The following is a 22,222-nucleotide window of genomic DNA, read 5'->3' on the forward strand; positions in this document are numbered from 1 at the left end:
ATTTCTCAATATATCCAATCTTGTCACTCCTAACATACCGATGGAAGGAATACCCTATTAAAGGTGTATATTTTGTTTAATTTTCTGTTCTCCCCATGCAGAATACACAATGTCACAAAAAGTCCCTCATTTTCAATGGGATCCTGATAAATACGCCATAAAAACGACAAGTTATGACTTGCCAGTTGTAACAACACAGCCTGTCAAAAATATCTGTTAAAACTGGAGTATGCGGGATAGGCGGCACATACTGTAACTCAAAGAATAAAAATGAAATCTTAGCTCACAAAGCGAAAATGGTTTCCTCGGCGCGACTTAAGGCTTTTATATGTTCGGGCGATCTGTCACAATTTAATTCATCTCCTCCAAGGATATTCGGATGTAAAAGATAAAATATTCCACTAGTTGGAGTCAGACATTCCACTATGTGAGCGATCAAGCTCCGAACTTCGATGTAAAGGGTACCCATCTCATCTCATCAGCCGTACCGCTTATCCTCATCAGGGTCGCGGGGGGGCTGGGGACACCCTGAACTGGTTGCCAGCCAATCGCAGGGCACACAGGGACAGACAACTCATTCGCTCATTCACACCTAGGGACAATTTGGACCGGCCAATTCACCTGAAATGCATGTTTTTGGAACGTGGGAGGAAAACCCACGCAAGCACGGGGAGAACATACAAACTCCGCACAGGAAGTCTGGAGCTGGATTTGAACCCACGACAGGTTCCCATGACATGAACTGTGCCGCACAAGCGCTAACCACTGCGCCGCCGTGCTGCCCCGATGTAAAGGGTATAGTGAGCAATTCAGGCTGAAAAGGAAAGTTCAATAAATCCTCTTGACGCAAGTTAACATTGTCTCATAAATGAGTGGACTTTATCGACTTAGCATGAATACATTTCGCTGTGAGGGTAATGATTCTTCTTATAAAGTACCCTTTTTTCTGGAGTACAAGTTGCACCTAAAAAAACAATTTACCGTATTTTCCGCACTATAAGGCGCACCTAAAAGCCTTTATTATTTTCAAAAGCTGACCGTGCACCTTATAATACAGTGCGCCTTATATATGGATCAATATTAAGTCGCAAAGTCTTGCAACTAAGGCAAGCAGCCGCCGACTAGATTTTACCCTGAAGGCGAAGTTGTCCGCGGTGTATGCTGGGATTTATATACCGGCGTTTCATTGGCTAACCAATGTGTCAATCATCATTTAAATCAGTCACTATTGGCTAAAGTTATTCGGAGGTAAAGGGTGCGGATCCTTTTTATCAGTTACAGGCTCGCGAAGGCTAAAGGGGCGAAACAAAGCCTGCAATTGGCCGAAGAAGATGAATGTGAATCACACGTTGGGTTGCACTACGGCATAGAGAAAACATGTTTTACTATTCTGTATTTGTAAATATTTTACTCTCCTGGATTTACGACACTCACGGTTGTAAGAAAACCATGGTTACGTATCATTATCGAACGTGATGGCTGCAAGAGAACTTAGGTGAGCTATGCGGCTTTATATTTTCCCGGTTTCTTGTTTTAGAAGGATCTTGATGTTTCTGTGATGAGTCTATTTTCAAACTAAATTCAATTCAAAGTGTTTATTGTCATATGCACAGTAAAGAACCCCGTTTCCCTGCACAATAAAATTCTTACTTTGCTGTCCACACAGTTGCCAGCAAAAAAAAACATCGTACGGACACCGCATCCGCACGTGTTCTTGACACGTATTTGTTTCTCTGCAAGCTTTCGGAATGTTAAGGGGGTAATAAGTTTGACTGAACTATCTGACTGTTTTTCGACATTCCCATTGTAGCGCCTTATAATCCGGTGCGCCTTATGTATGAAAAATATAGGACCAAAAACTATTTTTTGGGGGTCCGCCCTATAACCCGGTGCGCCTGATTGTGCGGAAAATATGTTACTCAAAAATGTAGAGTTAAACCTTACATATCATATTATACGTGGATAATATTGGTATTGCATGCAGTAATTATAGGTATGGGTTACTTTAAGAGGTTATATCATATACTACCGTATTAGTGCAAGTATAGATAGATCAATCGACCCCACATAACATTCTATACATGTCAGGACCAGAACAGAGACAGGACCCACTTGCGTTACGTTTCTCTCAGTTTTATTGAAAAAAGGAAAGGGTTGCTCCCACGATCCAGTGATCACTGGGCGGGAAGCAGGTCACTCTGAACGTGGAAGTGTGACTTACTTGGCGAGCGATGGCGGTGTCGGGAACGGAAAAACGGGTCCAATAGCCGGGACAGGAGAGCAAAAACGTGGTCAGGGTCGGAAGCGAGTTGTAAGCCAGGAAAAGAGAGTAGACGTGGTCGAGGACAAAGCAGGTCGTAAGCTGGGGCGGGAAAGTAGACGTGATCAGGATCAAAAACGGGTCGAAGCCGGGGGACAGACAGGATCAAAAAAACAGGTTGGAGTCAGGGCCGAAAAAAAGGCTTAGTGTTAACTGAGGTTCGCAGACGGACTGACAAAAGGGGACAGATTTTTACTCACAGTGTCAGAAACACGGATTTGCATGGTGTATTCTCATAGGTTAAACAGTCTTTCCACTTATTCACCGACACATCTTCGAGTGTAAAAAACAGAAAGTCTTTCAACAAAATACTGTCCTTTACGTAGGAACACATAATAAACCACAACATTATTGATGTAAAGGTGAAGAAGTGGAGTAGACCTTTAACCTATCAGAATGAACTATACAAATTATTGTTTCTGGCACTGTGAGTACTCTGGTTTTATTTCTGTTGCATACAATGCTTTGCTATTGTCAGGAACCAGAACAGGATCAGGATCTAAACGCGTGACGTTCTCACACAAGTCTTTTATTTTACGGGAAGTGAGGAGTCATGCACGTTAGACAGTGGTCTGGCGTGGAAAGACAGGAAGCCAGATATCGCCGAGATCGATTCCAATTGCCTGAGTTGATATCGACAGATGGGGTCAATACCGGACAGGATGGGACAGACAGACAGGATAGATAATGAAACAGAATATCGAAAATAAACAGGACAAACAAGACGGGAGCGAAAACTGGAGAGAATAATAAACAGGACGAACATGGACGGGAACGAAAGTTGAAACCGATATTAAACGGGACAAACATAAACGGGATCAATAACGGACTGGAAATACCAAATGGAAAACAAACCGAGTCAGAACCAACGTCGTGCGGGGCAGAGGTTCATTGACGGACTGACAAAGTAAGAGACAGCACACTGAGCTTGAAAATACAAAAAAACAATCTGTTCATGAGCCGCAGCTGGCACCACATGGGCGGGGCCAATTGGGCGCCATGGCAACCGTGACAGCGATTTTGGTTGCTGGCACTTATCAACTGATTTGTCCTAGCATCAATATATAGCGTAAATGTAAAAACAACCCAATAGTTATACATGAATGCTCAAGGTCTTAATGTCATACTTTTTATAGTCTGGTGCACTTATGCATGAAAAATATATGTCAAAACGCTATTTTTTTGGTGGTGCGCCTTAGAATGCTGAGCATACGGCATAGGTCAAAATATTTGTTTACTTCTAGCGCTGATGTTTTGACTTTGACATATGTTTCAGTTCTCAACAATCTCAAATTGCACCTGTCTCGTCTAACTCAATACTCTGTCTTCTGTCCCTTCATTGGTCCCCACTGCCATGTTCCCTCCCTCCCTCAGGGTGGGATGATTGCCCTTCTGCTGTCCATCTTATGTCTGGTCCTCATCTTGTACACCCGTCGCCGCTGGTGTAAACGCCGCAGGATCCCTCAACCTCAGAAGAGCGCCAGTGCGGAGGCGGCTAACGAGATCCATTACATCCCCTCGGTGTTGATGGGCGGACAGGCTCGAGAGAGCTTGAGGAACTCCCGGGGCCAAGGACCAAACTCCAGCGGGACCCTCAGTATACGAGAGACACCAATTCTGGATGGGTACAAGTAGGGTTTGGACGCATGATGGGAGGTTGAACATTGCATTGTTGTGATTAGTGTGGATGAGTCGATACCACTTGTTCCTATGGTATACAGTGGAACCTCGGTTCTCGACCATAATCCGTTCCAGAACCCTGTTCGAAAACCGATTTGTTCGATCACCGAAAATCGTTTTTTCCATTAAAAGTAATGTAAAATCGTTTTAATCCGTTCCAAAACCCTAAATGTTTACCATGAACGTAAACATGAAGCTAAGCCAGGCTAATCGTACGTTCGCGTTAGCGTAATCTTCCGTACGAAAGATTACGCTAACATGAACGTGTAAAAATAAAAAAAATCAGGTCGTTTACACGTCATTTAGCACCCGGGTCTCCACAATAAGTGGTGAGCGGTTAAAGGATAAAGAAAAGGATTATGAATAGGATTTCTTACTTTTGTGGTGGTCTGCAGAAGCCATGCTCTATTCCCTCGAAAGAAGGTAAACTTGCACACCTTCTTCATTTTGCTATTATTTCTTTCTTAAATGCAATAGTTGTACGCACTACTCTTCTTTTTTCATCTGTAGCAACTTTGCTGCTTGCACCGACCTTCTTCGGAGGCATAATTAGGGGCTAAAACACTCCGTTTACCGATATTAAAAGCGAAAGCGAAAAGAAGTGCGCGCGCACGCGATAACAGTACTTCACGAGGGGTGGGGGCAATCTACACGATCTACACCCGTACGCCGCTCAGCATCGCACCCTAGCGTACTGGCGTTCGAGCTCCGATTTTTTGAACGAAAAGCGAAGCAAGAATCTCTCGAAATTTTTGGTCGAGAACCGATTTGTTCGAACTGAGAGGCGTTCGAAAACAGAGGTTCCACTGTTCTAAAACCATAATGGACAATAGATAAATTATTTTGATTATTTGTTACATTGATGTTAAAATACCACATTCATTAGCAACTTTTGGCATTGGCGATTAGGACAAGAGTGACTACGTTTACATGGAGGCAATAGTCAGACTGGAATCAAAAGTCCGATTTTGAGCAATCTGAGGGAATTGTATACATGACCTGTTTACATAATATCAGAGAGTACTCATTTTTTAATTAGATTACATTTACTTAATTGTTACTCTTAGGGAAATTCACTTCCTTAAGGGGGGTGACCGACAGCATGACAAACAGATTCACTAAAATAAATAAAATAAAAAACGAAAAAGTAAAAAAACAAAAACATTCGACCATGGCCGACCCAAATGCCCAAACACCCAAAAAGTTAAGCACCTCGGCACCCAATACGGTCATACTTTCGTCCCTTTAGATAAAACAGGACACAAGAAAGCGGCCATGTCACTCGGGTCAGGGTGACACAACACGCTCTTCGGTTCAACAGCAGGGCCCGACAGCTTTCACTGGTTTACCCCTGCCGCATCATACAGGTGCCCTGCCCATCCCTTAGAACTCATACAAACATCCCACTATCCTTTCACAACACCCTTTCCACTAGTTCCTATCACTAACAAGATATAGCTTCCACTATATTTAGATGTCTTTCCTGCAGTGCACTCATAACACCATCCATCCACGTCAATTGCGGCATTTCCTCTTGGTCTCCTTCCATTTACTTCTACTCTCTAGAACCTCTTCAACACTGGCTCCTCATCGGGGTTGGGTAGGGTCACTTTAACTTGATTACTTTCAATTACTTTTGGATTACTCCAATACCAAATATGCTAATAAAAGACAAAATAAACTAAACATGAATACAATTACAACATTTTGTGCAGGCTTGGGGAGTAACAGAATACATGGAACGGCAAAAATGATGTTGGCAAGCTGTTTGGATTTATTTTCATTTTGTTTCTGTCGCATTTTATGTTAGTTTTGCCGGAGATCAAAGAGATCAAAGCCAGGAGAGAACGCTTACCACGTGTTGTGAGTCATAATTTTATTCATATTTACTTTATTTTGTCTTTTATTAGCATATTTGGTATTGGAGTAACCCAAAAGTAATTGAAAGTAATCAAGTTAAAGTAACCCTACCCAACCCTGCTCCTCATCCATCCTCTCAATGTGTCCAATGTACCGGGGGACAACAACAGGGCCATTGATTTACCCAACCCCCCGCCCCGAAACTAACAAAATAAAAAAAAAAAACAGAAAATATATTAAAACTAAAAAGATAATATCGGAAAGAAAACACACAGCACAGTAAGCAATGAATGAAGACTGGCTCAGCTAGCGGGGACTGTTGTTTTTAGGAGTAATGACAGACGGGATCAGGCTTTTCCCGAGGCGGGCCCTCATAAATCGTATTGTTCTGTATTTGCGCCCTGACGGTACCGGGATGAAATACTGACGTGGCAGGTAAGTGATATCTTAATTTATCCACAAGGGTAAAACAGGACCAATATCATTGGAATAGACGTAGTATCCACATTTACCTTTAAAATTAAAATGATGATTTAATTAATGTCATTCAACTAATAAGAAGATATATCGTGTTTGTTTCCATCCATCCATCAATTATCTGCAACGCTTATCCTCAGTAGGGTCGGGGGGGTGCTGGAGCCCATCACAGCTATGTTCAGGCAGTGGGGAGGGGACACCCTGAACTGGTTGCCAGTTTGTTTCCTTCTCGCTCCAAAAATGAGCTCCATTGTTGTGTCCTGTTTGTTTGCAAGTCATGCTTACATGTGACTTGCCAAAAGAATAGACTTATGCTATAGATGGATGGATACAACTGTTGTATTTTTGCCATTGGGGGGCAGAAAATACAATCAAAATGTCTGGAGAAATCATCCAATACACATAAGACTTTTTAAGCAAGTACACCACTTTGCATGTACAGTGGAACCTCGGTTCTCGACCATAATCCGTTCCAGAACCCTGTTCGAAAACTGATTTGGTCGCTCACCGAAAATCGTTTTTCCCATTAAAAGTAATGTAAAATCGTTTTAATCCGTTCCAACACCCTGAATTTTTACCTTGAACGTAAACATGAAGCTAACCCAGGGTAATCGTACGTTCGCGTTAGCGTAATCTTCCATACGAAATATTACGCTAACATGAACGTGTAAAAATAAAAAATTTAGGTCGTTTACACGTCATTTAGCACCTGGGTCTCCACAACAAGTGGCTAGCGCTTCATTGGAAAGGGAGCTGCGTTCCAACACCTTGATAGTTTTACGTAAACAAAGCTAACCCAGGCTAAACGTACATTCGCGTTATCATAATCTTCCGTACGAAAGATAACGCTAACATGAACGTGTAACAATAAAAAAAGGATTATGAATAGGATTTCTTACCTTTGTGGTGGACGGTGGGGAGAGAAAAATCATCAAAAGTTGATCAACCTCTTCCAAAACTTGCGGCAGTTCGTTGCTTATAGCACTAACTTCCTTAGCCGCATCACTCGATTTCACAGCCTCCTAAAAGTAGATTTAGCCATGCTGTATTCACTAGCAAGATCGGAAATTCGTACACCTCTTTCATATTTAGCTATTATGTCTTTCTTAAAGGCAATAGTTGTTTTTTTTTTTCACCTGTCCTGCTTGCACCGACCTTCTATGGAGGCATAATTAGGGGCTAAAACACCCGTACGCCGCTCAGCATCGCACCCTAGCATACCGGCGTTCGAACTCCGATTTTTTGACCGAACAGCGAAGCAAGAATTTCTCGAAATTTTTGGTCGAACACCGATTTGTCCGAACTGAGAGGCGTTTGAAAACCGAGGTTCCACTGTACTACAAGTCCCATATTGCTTTGCAGAATAAAACACCTTGAAAGTGAGAAACTGCATGGGCGCACAATCAATCAAATTACCTGGATGCACATTCATGCTCGAGTAATCAGACACTTACGGATTAAATCAATCATTGCAATCGGGCTCGGTCCTTAATCAGATTTTAGTGTGCGGTTACATGGCTATAATGCAATCAGAATACTGTTAATAGTTTGTTTCCGGTCAAATTATTGCCTTCATGTACATTTATCCATGGCAAACTCAGCATATGCCGCTATATAATTTAAATGTTTGATATAAAATAATCCCCTAAGGTTTCAAAAGATCTCAATTGTTTGTTTTTGTACCTCCTTACAATAACTCATTATCTATATTAAGGAGGATTGTGGAATGGATCAGAATGTTGTCGTACATTTAATACAGTTATTGGTATTGGACTGAAATCCGAATACCATGGATCGGATCGAACCATCCTCAGTAATGAGCAAACCTCATACCTGTCAACCTGTACTTTTTTGCCGTACAACATATGTTACGTGTACGCAGTACAAGCAAATCTGTGCGGAAAAACGCAAATTTGTCAATTATGGGTACCATCCGGTATACCGACTATCACGAAACGGCAAATCAATCAAGTCAAACGAGTTCGCCGCGGTAGCCTGTATCATTTTTTTTCGTTGCAAATGAAGCGAGCGGTTTTATGCTACTGTGAGCTTGTGTCTGCCGCCTGGGGATTTCCCATCGTGCATCATTCCGTGGTAGTTGTGTAGTGAAAGGAAGTCCGTCCCTTTTTAGGGAACCGGCTTTTTCGGCTCAAATAATTAAAGAGAGACGGACGGCTCTCAAACGGCTCACTTGCTTTGATGCAAGAAACGGGCCAGGAAGCAGGAAGTGTGAACTCAAAAGCGTAGACGTCACTTTAATTTAGGAAAGAAAAGTTGTCCAACACAAACGGACCAAAGACAAAACAAAACAGGCTAAAAGGCAATCAAAATTACAAACTAGGCGTTTACTCAGAACAAACAGGCATGAACAGGTTTTCCTCAAGGTTTAGCAATGGTCTGGCCACGGGCAGTCCCAAAAGGTGGGTTTAAGTACTCCAGAAGCAATCAATTCAATGGGTATCAGCCGGTGTCAAGGGGCGGGGCCAGCTGGGTGCCTTGACGACCGTGCAGGACATGACAATTACAAATTATCATGTTGTATAAAGAAGTTTAGAAAAAAAGGAAGTATAAAAGGAGAACATGAAAAAAGACAGGTTTGTGGTTATACCAACAATAATTTAATTAAATCTAATTTAATGCAGAAAATTAATTTATAATTTGAATGAGAAAATGTATTATTCTACTTAATTATATTTGCATGTATTCTGCCCTTCTACAGTGAACGTTCAAGCGACTTCATTTTTCAGTCGAACAACTCAGGATCTCACAACAAAATGTTAATTAACAATATATATGATACAACAAAACACATGTACAATATAACATGTTAACATAAATAAACACGTTTGAAAAAAAATACGGTGTAAGATTATTTTGTAAGGGAAATTAGGACAGTTTGTAAGGGCATGGAGCCCTGGAGGTTGACAGGTATGAAACCTAAAGAAAAAGCAATATCATGTTCACTAAACTCCCCGTTAAATACGATATTCCAATGTATGCAACACTCATTTAGCTCTACTTTCGCTAGGTACGAATATGACATCACAGACTTGCGTCATCATCTGCAGCGAGAGTGCATGAACGGAGGCGAGGAATTCTCGAGTCAGGTCGGCCGTACCCTGGACTCTTTGCAAGGATGTAATGACAAGAACAATATGGACCTGACTCCTGGTAAGTTCAACAACAAATCATTGAACATACACATATTGAGTTCATCGACTCCATGGTTGGTACAGGTGCTTGAAATTATTATGCTTTCAAGATTGACAAGGGCTTGAATTTGGGGTGGAGTGCTTTTAGATGCATACCACATATTAACAGAGCACTATAAAATGTGAAACGCAAATATAGGTTGGATCCCTTAACCACTAGGGTCGTAGGGTCTTGGGCAAGGACAGCCTGGTGGTGCCCATCCCCTTCCAGGCCATTACATATCTATCTATATATATATATATATATATATATATATATATATATATATATATATATATATATATATATATATATATATATATATATATACAGTAAATTCCGGAATATAGAGCGCACCTGATTATAAGCCGCACCCACCACATTTTAAGAGGAAAACCGATGTTGTACATACACAAGCCGCACCTGTATATCAGCCGCATGCGCCCACATTTAAACATGTAACACAAACACAAAATTAACCCAAACCCGACTTCAAGTCCCGCAATTAAAACTAAATGTCCTTCATTAAAGTCCACAGTTCAAAAATCACAGCCGGCAAAATGAACGGAAAATGATACCGGTACTTAAGGTTTGATGCGGACCTGCAGAGTCCGGGTCCCGTTGAAACTAATCCAAGGAAAAAAAGTGTATATTTCCAAAGGTAAGGGTGGGGAACTCCTTTTTCTTTAACCAACTTTTTACCCCCTCTTCTTTTAACATTATTTTGTTGTTGAGTTATTGTTTTTATTTTATTGTTCGAATAAAGTTTTCATTCATTCATTCAATTAATCCCAAGATGCTAACCAAATCAAGGAAATAAATAAAACATATCTAAAAATAAAATATTTTTATAAAACCTCACTCGATATTAAAAACATCAAATATTTGCAAAACACATGATTCTGACTGTATTTCTTCTTTTAAACCTTACCACCAAATTACAATACACAGGCAGCACTCAGTGACCTCAAACAACAGCCCTATGGGTTGATTCACACTTGATTTATTTGTTAAATGGTACTGGAGAAATTGGAAAATTGGCTTTAGAGGGGGTGCAAGAAATTTATTGGAATATGTCCAGTTAAAAGGTAAACAAAGTCTGGACAAAGTATAATAGAAGCACCAATTTCTGACTGCCCATTTTGCACATCTGGATAGCTGCTCCTCTTGCACTCTTTGCACTACTGTATAATACTATACATACCGTAAATTCCGGACTATAGAGCGCACCCGATTATAAGCCGCACCTACCACATTTCGGGAGGAAAACCGATTTTGTACATACACAAGCCGCACCTGTATATTAGCCGCATGCACCCACATTAAGAAAATGCAACACAGACACAAATTTAACCCATACCCGACAAAGTCCAAAAATCACAGCCGGCAAAATGAACGGAAAATGATACCGGTACTTAAGGTTTGACGCAGACCTGCAGAGTCCGGGTGCCCGTTGAAAGTAATCCAAGGAAAAAAGTGTTTTACCTTACCCTTACCTTTCCAAAGGTTACGGTGGGAAAACTATATATCCACTATTGTCGGCCGTGTCCACAAACACTACTCACCTTTACTCCACTTCCCATCAGCCTGCGTTTGCGCCGCCCCTTCTTTTTCATCGTGCAAAACATATCAGAATAAGTTTCTAAAATAAATACATTACAAAAATATACAGTTGCAAATACATATTATACATGGTTACACATATTTACAAAGAAAGACAGTACACCGAAAGAGTTTTCAAAGCTTTAATAATAATATTATAACTGTCATCCCAAACCGTGCCTGTGAAGGGTAGCAAAACGCTACTAGAAACACGCTCGCAACACAGTGAACGGTTCTGTTAAAAAAAAACCATACCATACATATAGAAAGCACGGTAAACCGTCCTCTTCTTCCTCCTTATAACTGACACCATCAAAGTTGTCTTCCTTCAAGATGGGAAAGAGACTTTGTCATTTAGACGTCGTCCCACGCTCCCTTATTCAAAAACATGCTAGTAGCAGGCTCGCAAAGTAAAGATTATGTGCAGTAGCTCTGTTTCCTTCTTTATCGGACTGCTCGATTGCGTTTAGCTTGAAAGTTGCGTCATGTGCCTTTCATTTTGCAATTTGCATGATGAGGATATGTCTACGCTAATTTAAATTGAGCACAAGCTAAGAAGTTGCAGTCTTCCTCGGCGCATGTATTCCACCGGTCTAAATCTTACCTTTTGTACTCGAGCGCCGCTGATGGCCGTTAGAAAATTTAATTAAATCATCCGCATCACTGAATAAGCCGCAGGGTTGAAAGTTTGGGGAAAAAGTAGCGGCTTATAGTCCGGAATTTACGGTAGCTATAATTATTTAGTATATTATTAGTACTTCAATACTCCAACTCAATACAACATTTTATTTATATCTGTACATTCAAGGAAACTGCGGGTCAGATGTATCGACATTTCGTTCTGTATACACGTGTACAAGAATGACAATAAAGTATATCTGAATCTGAATTTAATGAGATGGCCCTGCACTGTGTCCATATATTTATCTACAGTTTCTTTATATGTCTGTCTCCCACAGTGAGTGAAACCAAGTTGGCATTAATGAACAAATACAAAGACAATATAATTGCCACCAGTCCGATCGACAGTAACCACCAGCAGAACACTCTGCTTCCACACAACACGTCTACCAGCCAGAGAAAACGTCTCTCCAGCAACAATCGCAGTGAGTCATACTCTCCCACTGATTTACCCTCTTGACGGAGAGAAGAAAATGCATTCATTTTAACACCAACAGCCCCCTACCTGCACTGTGCTTTCACAGCAAGATTGTGATAATAATACTGTAAGCTTAGGTGTTGTTTTTGTTGTTTTTATTTAACTGTGATTATTTTTCATCAATTATCAACACAGGAAAATAAAAAGTACAATTTACAAGGAAAACATGAGCAACATACCGTATTTTCCAGACTATAAGTCTCTCCGGAGTATAAGTAGCGCAGAAAATGTCCATCATGCATCATTCCGTGGTAGTTGTGTAGTGAAAGGAAGTCCGTCACATTTTTGGAGGCAATGTTTTTGATAAAGCCAACACCAAAACATACGTGTCATCTTGAAAAGCGATTTAAAATAAAATAGAGAACAGAATTAATAGGTTTGTACTGACATCACATGATTGGCATGCCTGTAAATTCAAGTAACGATATAATGTCTCAACTCATTAGCTGCACCGCTTATCCTCAGTAGGGTCGCGGGGGTGCCGGAGCCCATCCCAGCAATCATCGGGCAGTGGGCAGGGGACACCCTGAACTGGTTGCCAGCCAATCGCAGGGCACACAGGGACAGACAACTCGCTCGCTCATTCACACCTAGGGACAATTTGGACCGGCCAATCCACCTGAATTGCATGTCTTTGGAACGTGGGAGGAAACAAGAGTGCCCGGAGGAAACCCACGCAAGCACGGGGAGAACATACAAACTCCGCACAGGAAGTCCGGTAGCTGGATTTGAACCCACACAGGAGGTTCCCAAGACCCTAGAACTAACCGCTGCGCCGCCGTGCTGCCCACGACATAAAAAACATGCTTACCAAATAACTTAATCCAATGAAATATTCATCCTTTAGGTCACTCTTACCGGTAGGTAACTCCTCCAATTTTGGGGCAAGGGGATAAGCCGTGTAGAGCAAATAAGCCCAGCACAAAAATGACTTCCATATTATTTCTTTCGAATAACTCACTTTGGAATGGATGGAACGACTGCGTCCCGTTTTGGACAGCTCCCGGACGTACCAATTCACCATGTGCCATAATGAAATCTGATAACATGAAGTTTTGAATGTAATTAAAACATCCAAGGCAATGTGTTAATAAAATAATGTTCTCACCGCACGTAATTAGATTAGATTCCCAAGTACAGAACAAAACGTAAATGTCTCACTTCTTTGGCTTTCTAACTAGTTTAGCAACTTTAAACACCATCATCTGATCCTGGTGGTCTCAGATATCTGAGACTACGCCAAAAGAAGCATGATCTGGTCAAAAATGGTCGCAAAAGACCAAATTTCGCCACACCAACAAGTAAAATGACGGTTTCAGATTTAATTCCATGTTTGCTGGTTCTTGGGAATAAGTGTTTTTTTTTTTTTTCTGTACAAGGAAATCTCCTCAAATCAACTACCGCTATAGTTCTTTTTGTGCTAGTAACTTCCAGTCTTTCAGCAGTCAAAAACTCAGGATTCACAAATGTGAGCCCCATATCACTACCCCACCAGGGCATCCATATAGTGGATAGTAGTGCCAGATTGCAACACAGACCTGCTGTTTTGTGTTGTGTTGGTGTTTGATGCGGTAATTAACCAAATTGCATCACTTGTTTTCATTACTTGGGGATTAAGAAAACATCTACTGATGTTCAATTCTCATTTATATATTGTAGACTTGCTTTGTGGGTGAAAAAGTTGAAATATAGAGAGTTACTGTTTTTTTTGTGTAACAGTATCTGAATGCAAAAACTGGTAGCAGCATACTGTAAAATAATAAAATCCCAAATAAAATGCATCTAAAACGAGAACCATGCTATTATCATATGACATTGTTCATTTTCACACACTAATCCCTCTCCATGAAAGAAGCTACTTCATCTCAAACCTTATTCTGAGGATCCCACTCATTCTTTAAGCCTCTGTATCCAGGTGCCTCCAGAAGATGTATTTGCTTTGCTGAGCTGTTCTCAGTTTCGAGCAACATAAAATGAAACTGTGTTATATTTATTCCTGTTCGTAAGATAATAGCTCTCCCAGGCTCACTTAATGAACCCACTCTTTGTGGCTCCCCACAGTTCTCCCGTATAAAGTGTCTCTAATAATATATAACAGATGAAGTACTGTACTTCTAAAAAAACTACAGGATACGTCTCGGTGACCATTAAAAGTGCGTTACTATGTTGTAATTTTTTCTACTGGTTGGGAGTATAAATACACGTTGACCTAGTTTCAAGCATGCTAAACCTTTCATACGTAGATTTTAATCCGAAATTGTCGTCGTTGGCGCCAACAGCCCCGGTCGCTGATTGGCTCCTTGCCACTTTTTAAACCCCCGGCTTCCAAGAGGAAGCGGTCAGACCGTTTGCGAACCTATGCTCCCAGCTAGGCAAGCTCATACCTTCCGAACTTTTCCTGCCCTGCGGTGTCCGTACGATGTCACTCAAATGCATCGTTCCAAATATCGTTCGGAAGGTTAAAGTCTTGGGGTTCAAGAAATGCCAACCATTCCTTAGTTTCTATTTTCTTTTTCGCTCGCAACTTTACTGTGCATATGACAATAAACACTTGGAATTGAGTTTAATTTAAAAATAGACACTCCATTCCATCCATTATCTGCACCGCTTATCACAGAAACATTGAGTTCAGTCTGACACAGGATACAGGGAAAATATATAGCCGGAGTAGCTCACCGAAGTCGTTGTGTTCAATAATAATGTGCAACCATGGTCCTCTTATATCCGTGAGTGTAGTAAATCCAGGAGAGTAAAATATTTACAAATACAGTACAGAATAGTAAAATAATGTTTTCTCTATGCCGTCAACCCAACATGCTATTCACATTCATCTTTTACGGCCAATTGCAGGCTTTGTTTTGCCACTTTAGCCTATGCCAGCCTGTAAATGATAAAAAGGATCCGCCCCCTTTACCTCCGAATAACTTTGTCTCCTGCCTGATACCTGTTGCCAACCCTCCTCTGGACCCGTTTCTGCCCTGATCTGCCATCCCAACCTCCGACCTGTTTTTCCCTGTTTCCTGCCTGATACCTGTTGCCGACCTCTTCTCTGAACTCCATACCGCCCTTGCTCTCCCGTCCCGGCTCGTGACCAGTATCCCTGCTGTCTACGATTATCCTCGCTCGACACGGAAGTGCCACTTCTGCGTTCCAGCCATCTGCTACCCGTGTCCGTCGATCATCGGATCGTGAAAGCAAGCACTGCTCCCCCTCTTTATCAATAAAACTGAGTTAACCGACGCTACTGGGTCCTGTCTCGGTTTCTGGCTTGTGACAGAAATTCTATATTATTTCTAGCATAAATATGTTTGTGGTTTGGATGCAACAGAAAAAGTAACTGAATTGTAGCAATAGATGTATTCGCCCATCCTTAACACTCCTCTCACAAATTTTCCTGTTAGACCTCCTGCTTTATAAGCACCTAAATCACCACCGCACACTACACCAACGCATTGTTGAATGTATTAAATGGTGAGACATGTTTTTAAACTGGTTTTTGGTGTTAATGTGTGATGCCAGCTCATTAACACCCTTAGGAGCAATCAAGTGTCATTCCTTATTTAAGTAATCACTTGTTTCTTGATCAGCAATTATCACTAGGACTGTCTAATCACAGATGGCTGGGTTTAAAAGCATGACCTGTTTGGATCCCATATTATTAGAGTATACAGTTTTTCTCACGTCTGCGGCGTTGATTGGCTTCTTTCCACATACTTAACAACTTCTATCCATCTATCTATCTACCCTGGTCATCAGGGTTGGGTAGGGTTACTTTAACTTGATTACTTTCAATTACTTTTGGATTACTCCAATACCAAATATGCTAATAAAAGACAAAATAAACTAAATATGAATAAAATGATGACTCACAACACGTGGTAAGCTTTCTCTCCTGGCTTTGATCTCTTTGATCTCCGGCAAAACTAACATAAAATGCGACAGAAACAAAATGAAAATAAATCCAAACATCATTTTTGCCGTTCCATGTATTCCGTTACTCCCCAAGCCAAGCCTGCACAAAATTTAGTAATTTTATTCATATTTAGTTTCTTTTGTCTTTTATTAGCATATTTGGTATTGGAGTAATCCAAAAGTAATTGAAAGTAATCAAGTTAAAGTAACCCTACCCAACCCTGCTGGTCATATCCCTCGAGAGGGGTGACCGAGACAAACACATACAAAAACAAAGAACATTTAAAAAAAAGGGAAACGGTAGCAAAAAACACACACAAAAATGTTTGTGTGTCTGGTAATCCTGGAAGGGGGATACCACATGTGCGGTCCCTTCTCAAGGTTTCTTCATTTTCCTCATGTTGAGTTTTTTTTGAGTTTTTCCTTGCCCTCATGTTGGTTCCAGATCAGGGGATGGTGTAATAATGTCTGAAAAAATTGTCTGTGTAGTAATAACCTGTGAAGCCCTTTGAGACTCTTTGTGATTAAGGGCTATACAAATAAAAATGACTTGACTTGACTTGACTTGGACCATGGCCAACTCAAATACCCAAACACCCAAACAAGTTAAGCACCTCGGCACCCGGGTTGGTCATGCTTTCGTCCCTCCAGATGAAACGGGACACAGGAAAGCGGCCATCTCATTCGGGTCAGAGTGACACAACACACTCATCTATTCAACAGCAGGGCCTGACAGCTTTTGCTGGTTTACCCCTGCCGCATCATACTGGTGCCCTGCCGCTCCCTTAGAACGAGTCTTAACATCCCACTATCCTTTTATAACACCTCTCTACTAATTCCTATCACCAACAAGAGTTCTAGCTTCCACTATATCTCGACCTCTTTCCTGCAGTGCACTCATAACACCATTCATCCACGTCAATCGCGGCCTTCACTTAACAAGTTAACTTTAGATATACAAATACGTGTCTGTACGATGCAACCAGTTTCTGAAATATGTCATGCCACATATCATCAAGCTTACACTATTCCGATACAAGATATGAGCCACAATGACCGCTTCAAAAAATACTCATCACAGAAACATCACAATCAGTCTGAAACAGGATAAGCAAAAACTATAAAGCTGAAGTAACCCACCAACAGGCTTGCGTAGGTTTACTTTAACTGGATTACTTTCAATTACTTTTGGATTACTCCAATACCAAATATGCTAATAAAAGACAAGATAAACTAAATATGAATAAAATGACTACGTTTTGTGCAGGCTTGGGGAGTAACGGAATACATTGAACGGCAAAAATGATGTTGGCAAGCCGTTTGGATTTATTTTAATTTTGTTTCTGTCGCATTTTATGTTCGTTTTGCCGGAGATCAAATAGATCAAAGCCAGGAGAGAAAGCTTACCACGTGTTGTGAGTCATCATTTTATTCATGTTTAGTTTCTTTTGTCTTTTCTTACCATATTTGGTATTGGAGTAATCCAAAAGTAATTGAAAGTAATCCAGTTAAAGTAACCCTACCCAAGCCTGCCCACCAATTATGTCCCCTTGCTTCATCAAATTCTTTGAATGTCCGCAAAAATGGCTTCTTTACATCCAGGGCAATCTAGAGAGTCCAACCATGTCACTGTTTTTGTTTTAATTAAAAGAAGAAAAATATAAGAAAATACATAAACAATTGTCAAATATGTTGTTTCGCAATGAACACATCTTAAAGGGATGGTGTTGTTAGCAGGAAGGACTCTCTTAATTCCTACAGGAATCGGGTCAGGACCAGAACGGAGACAGGACCCACGTGCATGCGTTTCTCTTAGTTTTATTGGTAAGAAGGGAAAGGCTAGTACGCACGACTCGTAGATCGCTGGTCGCGGGGAGTAGGTAGCTCAGATGCAGAAGTGGTATTTCCGTAGCGAGCAATCACGGTGTCAATAGCGAAAGAAGACAGCTCAGTAGCCAGGATGAGGGAGCTAAATCGTAGTAGAGATCAGAAACGGGGTACGAGCCGGGAAACAGACGGGAATCAGAACAGGAAAGAGTCAGGGTCGAAAAGAGGTTGGCAGACGGACTCACAACCGGTGACAGAAAGGTGGGGTTAAAAAGTGACAGTGAGCCAATCAGAGTCAGAGGCAGTTGGCCCCAACGGAGCAGGCTGAGGTGCCTCGCATCAGTAATCATGACAAATCATCCCTTTGTTCCTATAAAGAAATTGAAGAAGAGTGGGAAACAAGACAAAGTGGGTAGGTGAAAGAGGAATGGGATTGAGCCTTGATTCATAATCACATTTCGTCTATTTTTTCACTGTTATAAAAACCCAAGTATAATTACATATTGTTGCAAAATCACCCGAGCATCACACAGGTTTCCTGTGTTGGTTTCTTTTGTTTTGTTTTAAATTCAGAATGTATTAGTACAGCATGTGCTCAGGGTTGGGTAGGGTTACTTTAACTGGATTACTTTCAATTACTTTTGGAGTACTCCAATACCAAATATGCTAATAAAAAACAAAATAAACTAAATATGAATACAATGATGACTCACAACACGTGGTTAGCTTTCTCTCCTGGCTTTGATCTCTTTGATCTCCGGCAAAACTAACATAAAATGCGAAGAAACAAAATGAAAATAAATCCAAACAGCTTGCCAACATCTTTTTTGCCGTTCCATGTATTCCGTTACTCCCCAAGCCTGCACAAAATGTAGTCATTTTAATCATATTTACCATACATTCCGGACTATATAGCGCACCTGATTATAAGCCGCACCCACCACATTTTAAGAGGATAACAGCTTTTGTACTTACACAAGCCGCACCTGTAAATAAGCCGCATGCGCCCACATTAAAACATGTAACCCAATCACAAAATTAACCCAAATCCGACTTTGTGTCCCGCGATTGTAACTGAATATAAAGTACACAGTCCCAAAACCACAGCCGGTCAAAATGAACGGGAAATGATACCAGTACTTAGGGTTTGATGCTGACCGGCAGAGTCCGGGTCCGTTGAAAATAATCCAAGGAAAAAAAAAAATATATTTTCAAAGGTAAGGGTGGGAATAACAAATATCCACTATTGTCCGCCGCCTCCACAAACACGTCTCATGTTTACTCCACTTCCCGTCAGCCCCCGTGGTTTTCGTCCCTTCTTTTTGATTCGCCCGTACAAAACATATCAGAAGTCTCTAAAATAAATACATTACAAAAATATACAGTTGCAAATACAAATTATATATGGTTACACATATTTACAAAGAAAGACGGTACACCGAGAGAGTTTCCAAAGCTTTAATAATAATATTATAACTTTCATCCCAAACCGTGCCTGTGAAGGGTAGCAAAACGCTACTAGCAACACCCTCGCAACACAGTAAACGAGTCTGTTAAAAACCATACCGTACTTGTAGAAATTACAGTACATCGTCCTCATATTCCTCCTTATAACGACTTCTTCAAAGTCGTCTTCCCCAGTATGGGAAAGAGACAGTGTCATATAGACGTCGTTCCACGCTCCCTAATTCAAAAACACGCGAGCAACACGCTCGCAAAGTAATGTTTACGTGCAGTAGCTCTGTTTCCTTTCTTAACGGACTGCTCGATTGCTTTTAGCTTAAAAGCTGCGTCGTGTGCCTTTTGTTTTGCAATATGCATGATGAGAGTATGTTGTTGCAGTCTTCCTCGGCGCATATATCCCACCGGTCTAAATCTTACCTTTTGTACTCGAGCGCCGCTGGCGGCTGTTAGAAAAATGACATAAACTGGCCGCATCACTGAATAAGCCGCAGGGTTGAACGTTTGGGAAAAAAAGTAGTGGCTTATAGTCCGGAATTTACGGTAGTTTCTTTTGTCTTTTATTAGCATATTTGGTATTGGAGTAATCTAAAAGTAATTGAAAGTAGTCCAGTTAAAGTAACCCTACCCAACTCTGCATGTGCTAATCACAAGGATTTCAGGGAGCTTGTACACAAATGACTAAACCACAGTCTTGAAAATATGAGCTTGTTCCATTGAACAACATGTCAATCTATTGTTTCAAACTGATCTTCTCTAATTTAATCAAAGGGCCCTGGTTTGTATTTTTTAATTCTCTCTAGAGGCAACATGAGCTTGACTTTTATTTGCCTTCGCATTTATCTCGCTCAGACAGCAAATCATTGCCGCTTTGAAAAAGCATCCCAACTATGCACACGCCCAATGAGAAACACTATCCGTTAACACTTGCTAGACAATCCCTAGTACACACCCTCTAAATAATACAAACGACCAGTGTTCCATCTAAACTGCGCGTGTGCGCACTGCTCGCCCATTCTCTGCGCACAAGAAAATCTAGCCAGCGCACAAAAATGAGGGCTCAAAATTACTAATTAAGAAGCGACTTAAGTCAAAGTCACAGTGCATAAAGGTAAAAATACATGGGTTCCCCTAACGTGTCCTAAATGCGGTATTTTGAAGTCGAGTCGAAGTCGATCGAAGTTGAGTAAAGTTAGTAGAGTTTGTCGAGAACCGGCTTCTTCGGCTCAGCTCACTAAAAGGAACCGGCTCTTTCGGGTCCTAAACGGCTCTTCGGGGTTGTTTTTGCTTCTTTCATCCCAACATGACCAAATATTATGTAAAATTATGCACAAAATGACTTAAAGGAAGGAGGGAACAAAAAAGAAAAAAATACCAAAATGAAAAAGTAGTGGAAGCTGGGAAAAAAAAGAAGGAAAAAAAAAAAGAAAAAAGCCACAATAAAAGAAAAGAAAGAAGTGTAGGAACAAAGTAAATAGAGAACAAAAAGAAAAAAGTAACAGCTAGAAAAAAAAATCACGGAAAAAAGTTTGAGTTGCATTCAAATAATTTCCAATTATATCAAGTGAATCTTGTTGCCAACATTGTACTTCCACTAAAAATGTGACTAAGTATGTTGTAGAAAATAAACTTGCATTTGTAGAATAGATTTGCATACATTTAGAAAGAAATGTAGAAAGACTTGCTTACAGTTGGGAGAAATGTTGTTTACATCTCGGGAAGGTCTCGGCGGACGAATTAGTATAAACAATCCTCCTTAACGGAGGACAACAGATAACGGCAAAGGGCAAGGTGACATAAACTGGCATAAACTTAAAAACACTTCCAAAAAAGGACGGAACCCTGGGCATATACGCCCTCAGGCGTGAAAAGGGACGGGGCCATACCGGGTACACGTGCTATGTTGAAAACTATAAAGACACACGCATATCTTTGATTCTGAGTATCTTGTTGAAATTGTGTATCAATAAAAAGTACTCCCTCTTATGTCATTTTGATTCCTGCATTTCTTTGAACACGTACGAGACGATTCAACAAATTGGTCTTATCTTCAACAAGTACAGTTCTGTCTCTTACAACCGACTAAATAAGCCCCCAAAGATGTTAATAATACGCGACAAAATATATCAGGAAATAAAAATAAAAACACAACGTTTGTAGGCCGTACAACCTTTGCAATAGTACATGAGTCAATTCATTCAAAAGAAAAAAATGATTTTGCATTGCCGGAAACTCAGCAAAATGTAACTTGATGTCAAGTTTTGGACATGTTTGATCATGAATTATCTTGCCACACTTGGGATTATGGTTGCTCACTGTTGTTTCAAGCGTTGCTCACTGACTTTGTGTGAACGCTCAGACCCGTGGAAAATTACAGGGAACATTGCAAACGACTCTGGCAAAAGCCTTTTATATGATTTGTATTATACAAATACTGAAAGCAGTCTGATCATCATTATTTACTCTATCAAGATCTAGCCTTAAAAATAATAGATTAATAGTTAAGCATTTGAATAGTCGCTTGCTCCATGATCCTACTTACAGAAAAAAACAACACATTTTCACATCGGGATAAGCTCATTATCATCTGAATAGGATTAGAAATGCTTATTGCAAAAACATATTCCCAAAGTCGACGTCGTGATACATTCGAAACATGTGTAAGCGACAGAATTCTTCCAGATTAAAGTACCGTATTTTCCGCACTATAAGGCGCACCGGGTTATAGGGCG

The 22,222-nt window shown here is 40.7% G+C and overlaps 1 protein-coding gene across 5 annotated transcripts in view; it reads left to right on the forward strand.

Moving 5' to 3' along the window:
* astn1 (astrotactin 1) overlaps nt 1–22,222 on the forward strand; it is a 542,394-nt gene that overhangs the window by 125,351 nt on the left and 394,821 nt on the right. For 3 of the 5 annotated variants that reach the window (XM_088349931.1, XM_088349940.1, XM_088349956.1), the window contains exons 3-5: nt 3,695–3,951; nt 9,366–9,508; nt 12,091–12,237. In XM_088349931.1, coding sequence (XP_088206057.1) covers nt 3,695–3,951; nt 9,366–9,508; nt 12,091–12,237 — 547 coding nt within the window. The remainder of the gene's footprint in view (nt 1–3,694; nt 3,952–9,365; nt 9,509–12,090; nt 12,238–22,222) is intronic. The other 2 variants (XM_088349948.1, XM_088349963.1) reach the window with 1 other exon arrangement.

The sequence above is a fragment of the Urocampus carinirostris genome, chromosome 1 (genome assembly GCF_059441175.1).
Source record: "Urocampus carinirostris isolate Australia breed hairy pipefish chromosome 1, RoL_Ucar_1.0, whole genome shotgun sequence".
In the NCBI taxonomy this organism is placed as follows: Eukaryota; Metazoa; Chordata; class Actinopteri; order Syngnathiformes; family Syngnathidae; genus Urocampus; species Urocampus carinirostris.